General features: G+C 53.2%; 1 protein-coding gene and 1 non-coding gene across 2 annotated transcripts in view; one reads left to right on the top strand and one right to left on the bottom strand.

Moving 5' to 3' along the window:
- The window catches only part of vac14 (vac14 homolog (S. cerevisiae)), a 65,434-nt gene that overhangs the window by 16,450 nt on the left and 31,484 nt on the right, over positions 1–17,500 (bottom strand). Inside the window, 3 exon segments of the mRNA XM_064337322.1 lie at positions 7,768–7,867; positions 7,870–7,894; positions 11,234–11,368. Of these exon segments, the coding sequence (XP_064193392.1) occupies positions 7,768–7,867; positions 7,870–7,894; positions 11,234–11,368 (260 nt within the window).
- On the top strand, positions 207–277 carry trnag-gcc (transfer RNA glycine (anticodon GCC)). Its single transcript has one exon. It is a non-coding gene; the product is annotated as a tRNA-Gly (tRNA).

Raw genomic sequence — 17,500 nt, 5'->3', positions numbered from 1 at the left:
GACAGGAGACAGTTGCTGGAGGAAATATAGAGCTAGTAGAGAGAGAGCAAGTCTGCAAGTCTGGAGCTTCTCTGTAGACAGGGAGAGGTACTGCTAACTGAAGCTAACTGAAGCCAGTCTTTACGCACATAAAAAGATGCTGATGTAGAACTTCTGTTTTTGCTGTCCTTTTTTCAGAGACGCAAGCTCAGCAGAACCCAGCTCAAGCATTGGTGGTTCAGTGGTAGAATTCTCGCCTGCCACGCGGGAGGCCCGGGTTCGATTCCCGGCCAATGCAGCGCACTGTTTTTTTCCCCCTCCACAGTAGTTTACGTCGTCTGCCAGAAAGACTATTTTCCCACCATCGAAACTTCTCAAGACGAGACAGCAGACACAAGCTGCATTCAACAAACTTGGAGAGATTACAGCTGTACACAGCGGAGGGAAGTCTCAGAGAAAGACGTGTCACAGCAGGAGAGACAGCGAACTGAGGACCAGGAGCAAAAGATTAAGAGAGAGCAAGAAATACTTGGACAGGAAGCGACTAAGTTAAAATTCTGCCTTAGGTTCCAGTTTGAGTCTGAATATTGCATAAATTCCACGCATCAAGGAGCAAATGCATTTTGACTGCAGTATCTGGACTTACAAATAGAAGAGGAGTTACATTCTGTAAAACTTCTGTTAGCTGAAAAGACGTAAGCCCAGACGCTCCAAGTCACGGAAACACTTTTTTTCGAAGCGGTTCAAGTTTTCGGCAAATTTGGCTGGATGGGGGGGCACGTGCGCGCCCGATTTGCCAAATTGATCGGTGCCAAGACAGCGGCTGAACTGCTATTTTTCCTGGAGGTTGCAGGATTGGACTGAGGGATTTCGGGAGGCCTTAGATGAAGGGATTTAGCAAGGTAACGGCATCTTGTTTAACTGGCACAATTGCAGCCCTTCTTCGTTTGCTGGAGAAGCGTAGCGCCATTAACATATTTCGCAGACGTCTGGTTTTAGCAGAATAACTGGCAGAACTACTGAAAAGCCAACACCATTAACTGTCTCACTAGCTGCAGTGTATTTGTACGCCTATGCAAACCACGAGTGTAGTAATACATCTGAAGTGAAAGTAAAGGGTGTATGAGAATACGCACTTCAGATGTGCTCAACAGAGACCTGTATAGCAACTCCCTATATGCCGGCTAACAGTATGATATCGAGGCAGAGCCACCTGTGCAGCCCCTGTGTCACCCCAGTGCGTCATAAGCACATCTGCGTTTGCGCAGCAGTCATTTAAGTCTTCCTCATCACTTGCATTCCTCTGCAGACCGACAGCGAGTCGTGTTCTTAAAGATCCTCCGACAGAAACTCCTGGCGGTTCGCTTATCACGCGCTAGCTAACGAGAGGCCTTTCCAAGGGCACTCCTCCCGGGCTGACTGGAACAGCATGTATAGAGAGGTGGTGGGAGTCCTCGCACAGGTGCCTGAGCAGGGAGGGAGAGAGAGAGGGAGAGAGGGAGAGAGGAAGAGAGAGAGGGAGGGAGGGAGGGGGTGGTGTTCCAGACAGGGACGCTGGTACACCCTGTACTTTCAGAACGAAGAAAGGTGCAAAAAAATAAAACGCGAGGACAGGGACGGCCGCGCTGAAGATAAACGCCGCGTCGGCATGTTCTCGCACGCATCCTCCCACGCGACACGCGCTCCAGACGCCGGGCCCGTCGAAAAAGGGACGCCCGGCGGTTTGAGCCGCGGGGCGGGGGGTCCCCGGGTAATGGACTCTGAACCGCGGGAGAAGAGCCTCCGTAGAGAACGTGTCACTCAGAAGCTTCCAAAGGCCCGAGAAAATCGCCCCATCCGCGTCAATCCAGGGATGTGGAGACAGAGTCCACTGCTGCGGCTGTCTGTGAGGTCGTGACACAGTGCCATGGATCTGAGGACTGCCTGGCTCCCTTGCACACAAAAATATACTACACACACAGGCTCACACACACACACCCACACGTACGCACACACGCACACACACACACGCACGTACGCGCACACGCACACAGGCTCACACACACACACACACACACACACACACACACGCACACAGGCTCACACACACACGGGCACAAACAGGCTCACAAACAAACTCACACACAAGCAAGCTCACACACACTGACGCACACACACGCACTCACGCACACACACACGCATACAGGCCCTCAAACACACACACACACACACACACACACACACAAACAGGCTCACATACAGACACATACAGGCTCTCACACAGACACACACACACACACAGCAGGCCACACAGGACTTGCCATTAGCCCTGATCCAGTGGCACCATCTGTCACTCGGAGTCCCAGAATCCCCGGGCTGCCCATTACTGCCTCCATTTCCCTGCCCTCGGAAATGCCATCAGTCTCCTGAAGCCACACAGGCTGAGCTGGCAGGCCAGAGCAATCGCCAGCCGCTGTCACGATGAAACATCCTCGCTGTCACCATGGGAACAGCTACCAGGAGTGGCAAACCTGTGGACACCCTGAGTATTAACGTGTGGACACCCTGACGGAAGTGTAAACCGAATTAGCCACTTTCCCCCACTGCTACAGTAAGGCTGTGGAAAGCTTCACACGATAACAAAGTTGTACTAATGTGTGATGTTGTTTTTTAAATCACTGCACAACCGAATCACATCCAGATCACACTTAATGCCTTTTTTCTTCCAGGAGGAATACGGTGGAGGTATCCGATAGTCACCAAACAAAATCGCAAGGACGTGCCATCTGCACAACTTTCCACAACCAGACACGTCAGTAAAAACACGATTCAGTTTTGAGCAGGGTATATTCCCCACACGCTGGGAGCTGAAGGGTCTTGCTGACAGCAGCACTGAGTGCTCACTCATTAATGCTGAGCTTACAGATATTCACTAACAGGGACCCAGAAGCCTTCCGTAAAGATATTCCCACAGACAGGCTTTTCCGTAAAGACATTCCCACAGACAGGCTTTTCCGTAAAGATATTCCCACAGACAGGCTTTTCCGTAAAGACATTCCCACAGACAGGCACTTCCATAAAGACAGGGCCACAGACAGGCACTTCCATAAAGACAGGGCCACAGACAGGCACTTCCATAAAGACAGGGCCACAGACAGGCACTTCCATAAAGACAGGGCCACAGACAGGCTTTTCCGTAAAGACAGGGCCACAGACAGGCACTTCCATAAAGACATGGCCACAGACAGGCACTGCCATATAAACAGGGCCACAGACAGGCACTTTCATAAAGACAGGGCCACAGACAGGCACTTCCATAAAGACAGGGCCACAGACAGGCACTTTACAACATGGGCCAATACAGGCCTTGGAGTGCTTTGCTGGCATTCATAGACGGGCACAGCAGGCTTCATAAAGTCAGTGGCCGACAGTTCCACAGACACCAGACAAACTTCCATAAAGACAGGGCCACATACAGGCACTTCCATAAAGACAGGGCCACAGACAGGCCCTTTACACTGGAGTCAAGCTGAGGCTTGAAGTGTTTGCTGACTTTTGGGGTGTTCTTGGCACCAGTGGTTCATGCAAGTCATTGATTGGCTGGAGTCCACACACCTTGTTCTCAAGGCCTTAAGAGGCAGGTAGCTGATGGAAGGGAAACCACAAAAACTCGCAGACACTGCGGCCCCCCCCCCTTCCCGGGACTGTAATGAAAGGCAGACTCACGCCTCACACAGAGCACCCTATCCTCAGCAGCAGGACTGCAGAGCCCAGCTAATGCACAAACAGCCACAACCACTCAGCGGATGCTCAGAGTAACACTGGCTCTGGCTGCATGCAGGATCTCTCTCAGACGACTCTGTCTCTCTCACAGAGCCTCTGGCAGGGAAAGCTCCTCTATCCCCCCCCCCCCCCAGTTTAATGAGCACCACTGTTTACGGGACAGATGCCGCAGCCTCGCGCCGAAAATCCTCCCGATCCGCCGCCTGCCCAATAGCACGTGAACGAGAGGCCGCCGAAAAACCCAGAGGGGGGCGGGACTTTCACTCTGCCTGTCGCGCGATTGGCCGGGGGGAGGGCAACAGAGGCCGAGACGGGCGGCCGACGGTTACAGGTCGGCAAGCCAAGAAACCATCCAATCGGCTCGCGCCAGCCGTCTCTCAGAACAGGAAACGGGGCAGCGTGCCGCCACGGGCTGGGCGCCTGACCAGGAAGCGCCAGTGACACCAGAGAGACCCTGACCTCCACGCCCGACGCGTTTGGCGGTAAGTCCGCTGGCCCGACCCGGGCCTGCCGCTGCAGCGGAGAGGCTGTTCCAGGGGACTGGTCTGCGTGTTAAATTAAGCCTCTCGTTTTACACTTATTAGCATTTGTCTGCCCACCAGACCAGACCCGCTTTTCCAGGGCAAGCCACCAAGATGCATGTCCTCGGTCACATTCATCTACACTGCTGCCATGGTTACGAAGGCAAAGCACGATAAGTGGATTGTTAAAGCAGCGCAACGACAAGGGACGCAAGCCAGCAACCCTCTGGTTGAAAGCCAGACCGTTCTGCACCGCAGGGATTCCTGGAACGCTGCTAATTTTATATCTCACAACAACATCAACAATCCATTAACGCGAGGAAACTTACTTAGTTCGAGGGATGAAGACACAATGACCCCCTGACCTCGACTCTGACCCCATGACCTTCAGAAGCAGGACTTTCGGTCTTGCGAGTGTGACGGCTCACTGAGATTCCCTCGAGGAGGAACAGAATCATGGGACCTGTAGTTCGTAGAATACGCACGCCTGCCTGGTGCAGCTGTATGTGTTAAAGGGGCTAGCCCTGGCAGACCGAGCGCTACAGCAGCGCTACGTCTGAACTCGTCTGACACTGTGCTAAAAACAGCACCGCCGCTGTGAACTGCTTCATAACCCCAAGGGGGTTTCCCAGTAAAATAAGAAAAGAAAAAAAAAAGTTCCACTTCTGGTTGTAAAACTTGCAATTAAATCTCTCATTAACAGTCTGGGCTCTTGTTTCAGATGGAGAACCTTGAAGCGTAACCTTGAAGGCGGCAGACTTTTATCTGCAGAAGAGCGGAAATTGCCGGTAGGCCGGCCGAGAAGGCCAATAGGAAGGAAGAAGCAACTTCCCTCCATCTTCTGTTCAGAGTGTAATAAAACTGGCAAGGAGTCCCCCCCCCCGACAGGAAAAGGAACAAAAAAAAAACTAAACCACAACAGCAAGTGCCCGAGTCCTCATCACACCAACGTTAAGAGAGAGAGGACAGTGTTTCCTTCTAAACCGAAGGGCATTAAACAGTGGTAGCGTCTCACACTATACGGCCTTGTTGTTTGGCTCTGCAGAGCGGGGGTCCTCGAAACTCTGCACTTTCCCACACTGAACAAACGGCAGTTGGCGGTTACGAACGCAGCCACGACTGAACCGCACTGAACCAGGTCCAAGAGGCAGCCCTTCGGTAAGATAATACCCATATTGACCAGGAGATGCACCCGAAGACTGGAAATATTCGGTCATATCCTGCTGGGAACATGGGGACGGCACATGTTCACACGCAGAAGAGGTCGGTCCTCTTTCGTACGGCTTAGTGGCATATTTAAATGAATCAGCCCTAGGGTTGTGGGGCAGTCGCCCTAGTTCTGATTGGATTCGGAGGACGACCGCAATGTCATGGTAACGGGAGCAGCCTCCAGATTCAATCGGACACTGCGGCCCGGCCTCCTCAAGTAGCAACGCACACCACAGAATAAGAACAACTTCCTCTCTGCATTCTCACATCAGATTCTATTTATTTTACACACAAAACAATGATACCGCTGAACTGCCAATGAGACTAAAATGTTGGCAGCACTTGGAGTAGAGTAGCGTAGTCTGTGTGTGTGACTGTGTGTGCATTTGTATGTGTTCGTGCGTAAGGTGCCAAAGTGTGTGTGTGTGTGTGTGTGGGTGCGCAAGTGTGTGTGTTTGTGCCCAAGATGCCTGAGAGATGGGGGCAGAGGGGGGCAAAGGGGCATAGAGAGAGGCCTATCCCTTTAAGAAGTGAATGAGAGGGAGGCCTATCCCTTTAAGACGTGAATGAGAGAGAGGCCCGTCCCTTTAAGGAGTGAATGAGAGGGAGGCCCGTCCCTTTAAGAAGTGAATGAGAGGGAGGCCTGTCCCTTTAAGACGTGAATGAGAGGGAGGCCTGTCCCTTTAAGACGTGAATGAGAGGGAGGCCTGTCCCTTTAAGAAGTGAATGAGAGGGAGGCCTGTCCCTTTAAGAAGTGAATGAGAGGGAGGCCTGTCCCTTTAAGAAGTGAATGAGAGGGAGGCCCGTCCGTTTAAGAAGTGAATGAGAGGGAGGCATGTCCCTTTAAGAAGTGAACGAGAGGGAGGCCCGTCCGTTTAAGAAGTGAATGAGAGGGAGGCATGTCCCTTTAAGAAGTGAACGAGAGGGAGGCCTGTCCCTTTAAGAAGTGAATGAGAGGGAGGCCCGTCCCTTTAAGAAGTGAACGAGAGGGAGGCCCGTCCCTTTAAGAAGTGAATGAGAGGGAGGCCCGTCCCTTTAAGAAGTGAATGAGAGGGAGGCCCGTCCCTTTAAGAAGTGAATGAGAGGGAGGCCCGTCCCTTTAAGAAGTGAATGAGAGGGAGGCCCGTCCCTTTAAGAAGTGAATGAGAGGGAGGCCCGTCCCTTTAAGAAGTGAATGAGAGGGAGGCCTGTCCCTTTAAGAGACACTGAGCGCACCACAGGCTGGAGCCCTGTGTTTGCACTCATTCCCAGAATAGCTGGCAGCCCACCGTCCCACTACAGGAGGACAACAAGATGTAACCCCCCAACTTCTGTGCTAAAAATCGCCCAAAAAAACAAAGGAGGGGGTGAAACATGTACTTAATTTATTGTTCACATTCTTTTTAAGAACAAGAAAACAAACCTGCGGTTTTCTCTGTTCTAAACCCCCCCCCCCCCCCCACCCCCCAGTTTCTGTTCAAAGGAAATCCAAACTCACACACAAAATATTCACAAGGAGACCTGTTTACAATTGTGCCGTTTCACCCAGAGGCCCTGCGGAATCACTTCCAGAGGGGGGCTTCTTTCCCAAAAAAACGAACACTTTAAAGGAAATCTCAAAATCGATTTCATCCGCAGGATTTTAAGGAACTGTGTCCAAAAGCCAGACAGACCATAAAAGGCGTGAGGGCAGCCTGTCGGGAGAGGGCGAGCAGCGGAGTTGCCATGGTGACCCCCCCCCCCTCCGGCCCACCCTCAGAGGACAGTAAGCAGAGTCATCTCGCTCTACCTGCTGATGTGGTCTGGTGGGAAAAGCCCAGAGGGTAACACACGGGCCAGCCTGATAACGAACACACACGCTGGAGCAAACACCTGCAGCACACCGGTGACGATGAAATCACATGACCCCTAAGAGCTCCTGTCCTCGAGTGATGATGTAAAAGCACCAGCCCCAAACCAAACGAAATAACCTGTCCAGGTGTGATGAGGTCACAACCCTCTACATGATAACGACAGCAGCTGTCCCAGTGTGATGTTGCAATGCTCTGCCCCAACCAATTAATGAAATTAGCTGTCCCTACTTGATGATGCAATGCCCTGTCCTTGGCTGATGATGAAAGCAACTGTCCCTACCTGATGATACAATGCCCTGTCCTTACCTGATGATGCAATACTGTGTCCTTATCTGAGGATGAAAGCAACTCTCCCTATCTAATGATGCAATGCCCTGTCCTTATCTGATGAGGAAAGCTGCTGTCCCTACCTGATGATGCAATTCCCTATGTCCTTAGCTGATGATGAAAGCAGCTGTCCCTACCTGATGATGAAAGCACCCCTGTTCTCCAGTAGTTTCCTCTCCAGGCTAAAGCGCTTGAGCAGGTTGATCATGAACTTGTAGAAGTAGGAATTCATGCAGGCTGAGGGGAGGAGTCAGCCGCTTTAAACTAATTAAAGTAGAAACAGTGTCATCACGTGAAGGGCCCCCTAAACATCCTATCTGCAGAGACATAATTGCACATTCACTCATAACTCTACCATAACTTAACTAAACAAATCTCTTCACAAACGTATTATTACGCAAAAATGACATGTTTAAAACATTCAAAATTTCATTGGGTGCACATCCCAAAGTAACCACATTCTCTATCCCGTATAATACAAATGCATAGACAAGCTGTGTCTCTATTACTTCAGCTGGCCGGGCTGGTCTATGCTGAGCTGGGCCTAGCACTACAGAGACCGATCCCTTCCGCTCACTGTGTTCAGTCACCCGGCCTAACAGCTCATGTCAAAGGGGGGAGGCTGAACCCTTAAAGATCCCGGCAACCACAGGCTGCTGGAATTCGCGGGGGGAAATGGGACTTTCAGAGGGAGGGGGACAAAAGAACTGGACGGCTTCCATTCAGGGGGCGAGCGGAACGCTTCTTTCTGGGTCAGAGGCGCAGAGATGAGAGGACGAGGCGTTTGGATTTGGGCCCCGGCGCTGAGGGTGAGAGAGAGAGACGAGGGGAAAAAGGGAGAACACCAGAGCCCTGTGTCTCCAGCCCTCAGCCAATCAGAGAGAGACATGCAAAACAGCCCAAATGCCTCGGGGTCCAGCCTGTGGTTATTTAGCCTGGCCTGGTCAAACACAAGCTTCCCTCACCGCACGGTTAGCGCTCAACGCTCAAAGCCGCACGCTGCTCTTGACCTGAGCTGACAGTCTGCTATTAAGCCACACCACAGGCAAAGCATCCCGGTCCCCCCCCCCCCCCAACTGAGCACGTGCAGACGAAGCGATGACACCCACGCGTTCTGACCAATCAGAGTGAGGCCCTCATTTGAGGCGGACGGTACGGGCACAGCTCAGAAGCTGCTCCCTTCTCCCTGCAGCCACCCACAGGTGAGGAACGGAAACATTCGGCTGATGCGGAGGAAAACGGGGGAATATTATGGTAAAAAACCACCAGCTGAAATCTGCTGATCGTGCCGTTATGTTGCGTAATAAGCCGCTACTTCACAGAGGACAACCTCCGGGAGAAAACATTTCTTTTTTTCCCCCATGAGTTGCTTTTATGTGTATTTATCTGAAGACCCGAAATGGCAGCCTGGCAGGGTTGTGGACGGAGTGAGCCCCATTTTTGGAGTGACGGGGAGGAAGTGACAGAGGCAGGCAGTGCGCTAGCCCGCCATGGCGCCCCGCTTGACCCTCAGTCACATGGCTTTTTCTCCTTCACGCCACTGCTTTCACCATCAGAGAGAGGATGAAAGGGGGAAGGGGTTTCCCCCTGTCCTCTCCACCTCCTTCTCTCTAACTCCTTCTCTTTTTCTCACTCTTTCTCCGTCTCTGTCTCCGTCTCTCTCCTTCCACCTCAGTGACTTGGCGAGCAACGCAACCCCTTTTCAAGGGGAGCAACATGGCGGCTAATTTCCATGACGATGAGTGCAGCATAAAGCCACATTTAACACTAACGCCTGTGTGTGTGTGCGTGCGCGCTGGCATTCACAATCGCACACATACACACACACACCAGAGAGCTGCAGGGCAAAGGAGGCAAGGAAGTGTGTTGCCATGACAACTGCATAGAAGGGGGAGACCATCATCAGCATGCACTACCACATTTACAGCAACCTCTCTCTCTCGCTCTCTTTCCATCTCTCCCTCCCTCCTGGTCTCTCTCTCATGCAGTCCCTCTCTCTCTCACTCTCTTTCCATCTCTCCCTTCCTCCTGGTCTCTCTCTCCCCCCTCTCTCTCTCTCTCTCTCTCTCTCTCTCTCTCATGCAGTCCCTCTCTCCCATTCTCTTTCCATCTCTCCCTCCCTCCCTCCCTCCCTCCTGGTCTCTCTCTCTCCCCCTCTCCCTCTCTCTCATGCAGTCCCTCTCTCTCTCTCACTCTCTTTCCATCTCTCCCTCCGTCCTGGTCTCTCTCTCTCCCTCTCCTTCCCATGCATCCCTCTCCTCCCCTCTCTTCCTCCTCCTCGTCTGGCTCTCTCTCTCTCATGCAGTCCGTCTCTCTCACTCTCTTTCCATCTCTCCCTCCGTCCTGGCCGCTCTTTCTCTCTCTCCCTCTCCCTCCCTCCTCCCTCTCTCTCTCAGGCCCGGTGCCAGTCAGCACTCGCCCCCGTTGGCTGTGAAATGATTACGGTTTCACGGTTTCCCATCCGGCTTCCGCCAGCCTGGATGAGGAGAAGGTTGGGGGGGGGGGGGGAGAGCTGCGCTGTGACATCACAGACGGAGAGACAGAACGATCAGAGCCGGAGGAGCTCCGAGCCGTGATTCCGCGGGGGCGCAGCGTAACGTGACGTTCTCGTATCTGAAAGGTTGCGGGTTTGACTCCCGGATGGGGCACTGCATTTGCAGCCTTCCTGCCCCCCGAGCCGTCTCAGTAAAATAACCAGCCGCACTAATGGCCAGCATGCAGGGCGGCAATCTGTGTAACTCACTCTAGATGAGAGTGTCTGCTGAAGGGTGAAGCGTAATGTAGTGTACTGTAATGTGATGTCCACGCCTGCCTGCTCCCATTCATAAGCACTCACACTTCACCCAGCCAGGAGAAAGCTACTGAAAATGGCTGCCCATTTCCTGTTTTCTTTCTCTCCTCTCTCTCTCTGTCTCTCCCACACAAACACACACACACCCACAGACACACACTCTCCCTCTCACACAAACACACATACACACAGACACACACACACACACACACACACACACAGACACACAGACACACACACACACACACACACACACATCACACAGACACACAGACACACACACACACACACACACACACACTCTCTGCTCCCCAAAGGCTGCTAACCCCAGACTCTTGGGGGAAATGTGAAGCATAAATCCAGCCCTCTGGAATGGAAGGGAAAAGGGGTGGGGCAAACAGGAAATGTCCACAGAGAGGAAAGAAAGGGTATGCCAGCTGCAGTGTGTGTGTGTGTGTGTGTGTATTTGTGAGCGTGTACATTTGTGTGTGTGTGCGCATGGGAGTGTGTGTGTGTGCAAGTGTGTGTGTGTGTACGCGTGTATGTGCAAATGTGTATTTGTGTGCACATGTGTATATGCGTGAGTGAGTGAGTGAGTGTGTGAGTGTGTATGTAAGTGTGTGCATGCATGTGTGTGAGTGTGTGTGTGTATGGAGTAGCAGGTAGGGGAATCACACTGGGGCTCCTGCAGTGTGGAATCCTCAGTCCCCACACACTGGAAGCCTCAGCTCCCGCTCCTCCTGACACACCCCGGGTCCATCGGGGACCCCAAACAGAGGAGGCGCATGGGGGGGGGGGGCTCACTCACCCACTGCAGGCTGCCCCGCCGGCGCCGGAACCTGGAGCTCCGATTTGCCGTCAGTGCTGTCACATGACCCGGCGGCGTCCGTCTGCCCGGCCGGGGAGGACGCGATTTCCGCCAGCACCTCCAGGTCCTTGAGAATGACCTGGGAGAGGAGGGGAGAGAGGGTCAGGACAGGGGAACATCTGTGCCCCGAGGAGGGGGGGAGAAGGGGTTAACGACTTATCCTCTCTGTCCATCTGTCTACAGGACCCTGGACTGACAAACTCCCCCCCCCCCCCCCCCCCCCGAAGCTCAGAGGGTCTCCACAGAGAGGAGGAAATAAACAGTCGTGTATAAGAACAAGGCCTTCACATGGGCCGAGGCGCTGGGTTTGAACATCACATGAGCTCATGAGAGGCGGGGGGGGGGGCAGGACTGAACCGGCTCGTCCGCAGAGAGTTGTTTTGAGCGGATGTGGAGGGGTCTCCTCTAAGTGTACCCCCAAACGGGCAGAGCTGCGAAGCCCTTCTGCAGAGCGGCTGAGTTTTAGCTGTACCCCTCACACCCCCTCCTCCTCATTCCCACGATCATTTAGTTCCCTCTATTCTACCCATCGGCACCCCTGTCAATGAAACGCCGGTGACCCCTGACCTCTGTCCTCTTCGCCCCTTCGCTTCCTCCTCCAATGAAAGTTTGGGAAGTGAGGGGGGTGCGGCCAAAACATCCAAACCACCCCACCATACCCAACCCTCTCCATCAACGTCTATTCAGTTCAGCCGTCCACAGTGTAGAATACGGGAGGCTCTTTCCGGAAACTTCCAGCCTGGACACAAGGGACACGAAAGCCCCTCCTGGACAAATTACACGCGTTAAGGGGGCGCGCCTACCAGAGCTGAACCCCAACAATGCTGGAGAGGCAAGTCATCATTTAACACTGTCGGGGCCTAAACAGCCCTGTACCCCCCCCCCGCCCCCCCTTCACTGTGTGAGCTCCAGTAGGCCTTCAGGCCTCAGTCTGGACTGCGCCACACTGCGCAGAAACACAGAGCTCTGGGCGTTCCAGCACAGGCCGGGACACCAGGAGCACAGCGGACACGCAGAGCCCTCCTCGCCCTTCCTCTTCACGCTCAAAGGGGACAGAGGCCGCCGCCCTCACTTTTAACCCTTTGAAGAGCAGGTTTTTTATTTATTTTTTTTGTTGCAATGTTTTCTTTTTCCCTCTAAAATTCTAAGTCAGTGTTCTAGAACTCCGCTGTGCTCAATCGCCAGTAGCGACTGTGACATCAGCACTGGAATGTTCCGCTGAGAACATTCTGATCACATATACTGTGACCTCACACCTTACAGGGTTAAAAGCCTGCTGCTCTTTGCTTGCTGATCCTGCCGCACAGCAGAGGAGGCGGGCGGGGCTGACGGGGGTGCAGTTATAACGCACGCCAGCGCGCAGACAGCCACGCGGGCCTGGGGCGGGCACGGGGGCCGATCCCCCCCCCAGTCTCGCTGATTCCGTCTTCAGAGATCACAGCACGGAATGACAGGGCCGCTTCCCACACATTCAAACACAACCCCATACAATCCAAACGCTTAGCTGGGCGTGTGAATAAACACAGTCACACAACCAATCTTCCATGCACTCGTATATACAATTTACTGTGGGAGCAGCACTGCTTCTGTCAGCCACTCTCAAACATGCACACACACCCACACTTACACACACACAGTCTCAAACACAAACACACTCTCACACTCAAACACACTCACACGCACACAAACAGAAACATACAAACACACACACACAGTCTCAAACACAAATACACACTCAAACACACTCACACACACACAAACACACACACACACAGTCTCAAACACACAAACACACTCTCACACTCAAACACACTCACACGCACACAAACACAAACATACACACACACGCACACAGTCTCCCTCTGTGTCTCAGGGAGGAATGCAAATAAAAACAAGAAAGCGTGCAATATTGAAATATTCAGGATTATCCAGCTGAACTTCAGCTGCAAACGTCAAACTGACTTCTTCATGCATAATTAATGCACAATGCCAGTTCTGTCCCTCAGATAAGGCCCCAGCTGACCAGCACACAAGCAAAGCTCATTACAAAACACAACACTAACAGTATTATCTCAGGGTAACTTTTATTTGATTTTTTTTAATGTATAAACGCAGACTCTCCCCCTTCGCTCTCCATCATGCCAGCGTTGCCGTGCTCCCTACGCAAGCGGCCCCGCCCTGGTCCCCTAAAAATAACACCACGGAGAGAAGGGGCGTGATCACATACACACAGCGGGCAGCCAGCTAGCGCCAGCAGCGCTCTGCGGTTTTTCCACAAGAATTCCATTTAAGGCATCGTCCCCCCCTACTGTCCATTAGAACATTTAGAAACGCCTGCTCCCCCCCCCCCCTCCCTCCTCCCTCCCTCAACTCCACCACCCCCTTCCCCCTTAGGGACCGCTGCAAGTCGGCGTTTGTATCTTTATCATTTTTTACTACACCAGTTTCTGAGTTTCTGGTCCGGAGGTCGTGCTACGGTAGCACACAGATCTCTGGTCAGCTGACAGGCACACACCGCCCCTTCTCCTTAGGCTGTGAAAATTAGCCGAAGTTTTACACTACGCTTTTCTTTCTTTTTTTTTAAGGCCTTGTTGCGAGTGGTTTCACTTCTAAGAAGTTCAAGAGCTGCTTCGAGCGGTTCCGGAGTTACAAGAGGACAAGTCTCATTAATTCCCACACACACACTCACACACACTCACACACACTCACACACACACACAGGCACGCACGCACGCACACCGGCACATCCAGGTTCAACTTCCTGTTCTGGAGAGCAAGTGCGGGGGGAATTTCAGTGAGGTGAGAAAAGGGGGGGGGGGGTTGTTTAAAATCTGATGCCTTCAGCCTCCCCTCCACCAACCCCACCTCTACTTCACACACTCACCTCCCCTCTCCCTTGAGGCTTATAGCCATGAGTCATATTTTACACCCCCACCGCCCACCGATAAACCCTAACTACAGATCTCCACAGAGGGGCACCGTGAGTGCACCCCTAGGTCAGCATCTAAAAGGGAAAAAAGGCTGTAAAAAACCAAACAGAATCCTGTTTTTTTATTTTATTTCTTTTAAGAGCGGGGAAACGGCGTCCGACCCCTTCAAAGAGCGCCGCGGGACTGCTCCCATTTCCTCTCTCTCTCTCAGAGGGGGAGGGAAGGAGGGGGAGAGAGAGAGAGAGAGAGAGAGAGAGAGGGAGAGAGAGAGAGAGAGGGAGAGAGAGAGAGAGAGAGAGAGGGAGAGGAGAGAGATGGGGAGAGAGAGAGAGAGAGAGAGAGAGGGGGAGAGAGAGAGAGAGAGAGAGAGAGGGGGGGAGAGAGAGAGAGAGAGAGAGAGAGAGAGAGAGAGAGGGGGAGAGAGAGGGCTGCTGCGTCCAGCCCCCGTTCTGAGCGCGCTCAGTTCCGTTTCCGTTGCTTTGGAGTTTCGGGTTGCCGCAAAAAGGCTTCTGGACTGGGCGGGAAACGGCCGTGGGAATCGTTAGGTTGTCTCGTGTGAACCGCAGTAAGAGCGCTGCCATCGACGGCCACGGATGCTGATGGATGAAGCCGTCAAATACCCCCGATTACAGACAAGCCAGAAACAGAAACAGCCAAATCATGCCTGTGCAGCACGGAGACAAGTGCCTCTAGAAAATAAAAGAGAGAAAATAGAACACCTTCAGTGAGTGCTGGCTTTTTTTTTTATCGGCAAAACTCTGTTTCCACTTCAGTCCCGAAAGAAAAATCTGGAATTGGATCAGGAGAGCCCACCGAATTTCCTTTAAAACCCAACAAGGGTCTCCACTGGGCAGCCAGCACCACAAACCAGTAAAACACACGATGAAATAATAACACTTGTTAAAACCTCCCTTAAATCATTCCCTCTCGTTCCGCTGACAGAGCTGTCAGCCTCAAACTGCTTCTCAGATCCTGGGCTATTAATCCCATTTGGGGGCGCTGTACCCCAGAAACCACGGAGCTGGAGGTAATAAGCATTTATCAGCTCCAGGTGCTCGCCCCCCACCCACCCAAAAAAACATCCCGGATCAGCTTACCCAAACCCCAATCTGAACATAAACCATTATTGGGGGGGGGGGGTTGGGACTGTTCCAGGGTCCACATTTCTTGCCAGAGTTAGCCTTCGCTACGAACGAGCCTTACTCCTTTAAAATACCATGTCCCATTGAACTCGTTTCAAACCGCTCAGTGACCAGCTCAGTTTTACTATAATCACTATTTTTTTGAGGCTGCGGCAAGCATAACGACTCCTAACGACTGCACAGGAGTTGCACCGTTAACGCTAACGGTTGTAGCGCCGCCAGAGCAGAACTGGTACAGAGCCGGTACAGAACTGGTACAGAGCGGTACAGAGCCGGTACAGAGCGGTACAGAGCCGGTACAGAACGGTACAGAACGGTACAGAACGGTACAGAGCGGAACAGAGCAGTACAGAACTGGTACAGAGCCGGTACAGAGCGGTACAGAGCGGTACAGAGCGGTACAGAGCCGGTACAGAGCCGGTACAGAGCGGAACAGAGCCGGTACAGAGCCGGTACAGAGCGGTACAGAGCCGGTACAGAGCGGTACAGAGCGGTACAGAGCCGGTACAGAGCGGTACAGGACGGTACAGAGCCGGTACAGAGCGGTACAGAACGGTACAGAGCCGGTACAGAGCGGTACAGAGCGGTACAGAGCGGTACAGAGCCGGTACACAGCCGGTACAGAGCGGTACGGAGCCGGTACGGAGCCGGTACGGAGCGGTACGGAGCGGTACGGAGCGGTACGGAGCGGTACAGAGCCCTGACGTGAAACGGAAGGAGAGGGAGTTCCGCCGGGAGGCTGAACACCGCGTAAGCTAACGCAGCGGCGGCGGCGGCGTTCTGAATTATGAAAGAGAAAAGCCCTATTTTTACCGCTCCTGAACGGAGGCTTGACAGCCGGCCCCGCGCGTGCACACACAGGCGTAAGCGCGTTGCGTAACAAACCCACGGCGGGATGACGAGCCTCTCGCAGGGGCTGCGTGTGACGCGCGGGGTTCTGCTCGCGTAGGCCGCCACCACCGCCGCCACCGGCGGCCATCTCGCCTACTCGCCGGCCGTGAGGGCGAAGGTCGGGAAAGAGCGGCGGTCGGAGTTGCGTTAAGAGCGCGAAGCGGCGCGAGGCTCGCGGAACGCCCTCCGCGTCCGCAGGTTACCGCCGGTCGCGAGAGAGAGAGAGAGAGAGAGGGGCGTGGGCGGGGGTGAGCGGAATCGAGCGGCCCTATCCGAGGATATAAAGGGCCCTTTTTTTTCGTTTTCCTTTTTTGTGCAGCTTGCGCTTTTGAGGAACCCGTTGAGGGGAAGGGGAGGGAGACTCCAGCACTTCCTGAGAGGGGAGAAGCACTTCAGCTGCAGCGGAAGAGCGCGTGGGGAAAGCGCGTGGGTGGGGAGGGGCGGGGGGGAGTGTTGGGGGGGGTTGTGAGAGGGTTGCGGGGGTGGTTGTTGGATGCGGGATTATGTAACTCGCTCCTCGCTGAAAGCTGCAGGATCATCCTTGAGGCACGAGGGATCGGCGGAATTAGTGGCACCTGAGCAGGTTTTTTGTCCGGTCATGTCAAAAGTGTCACAGGACAAAGTATAAATCAGGCTTAAGGACCAGTCTTTGACGCTGTACAAAGGTCCCTATAGTGTGAGCATCAGTAGGGAGGTAGCGGAATAAGGGTGTAGGCTGGTTCTCGTAGCGCGAGTTGCAGTGGCAATATGTGGGTGGCAGAGTCAGAGGAATGACTGTGAGAGAGCAGCCCGGCTGTAATCTGAAGCTAACCTGGCTCTGACCGTCTTGGGCAGATTACTCTCCTGGTCCTCCATCCATCTGCTTGAGTTATTAATCTCCCCCCATCAAATAAACAGACTCACACTCCCACACAGAAACACACACACACACACACACACACACACACACACACGGACAATCACTGACAAACACACAAAGTCACCGACACAGACACACACACACACACAAACACGGATAATCACTGACAAACACACAAAGTCACCGACACAGACACACACACACAAACACAGACACGCACACATACACAATCATTAACACACATACACACAAACAAGCACTGACACACACACGTTCACCAACACAGACACACACACACAAACCCACAGAGACACAAACACACACACACACACACACACACACACACACAAACAGAAACAAAGCCACTAACCAATACACACACACACACA

The sequence above is a fragment of the Anguilla rostrata genome, chromosome 5 (assembly GCF_018555375.3).
Source record: "Anguilla rostrata isolate EN2019 chromosome 5, ASM1855537v3, whole genome shotgun sequence".
Taxonomy (NCBI): domain Eukaryota; kingdom Metazoa; phylum Chordata; class Actinopteri; order Anguilliformes; family Anguillidae; genus Anguilla; species Anguilla rostrata.
Note: the sequence above shows the minus strand (reverse complement) of the source record. Positions and strands in the feature narration are given on the sequence as shown.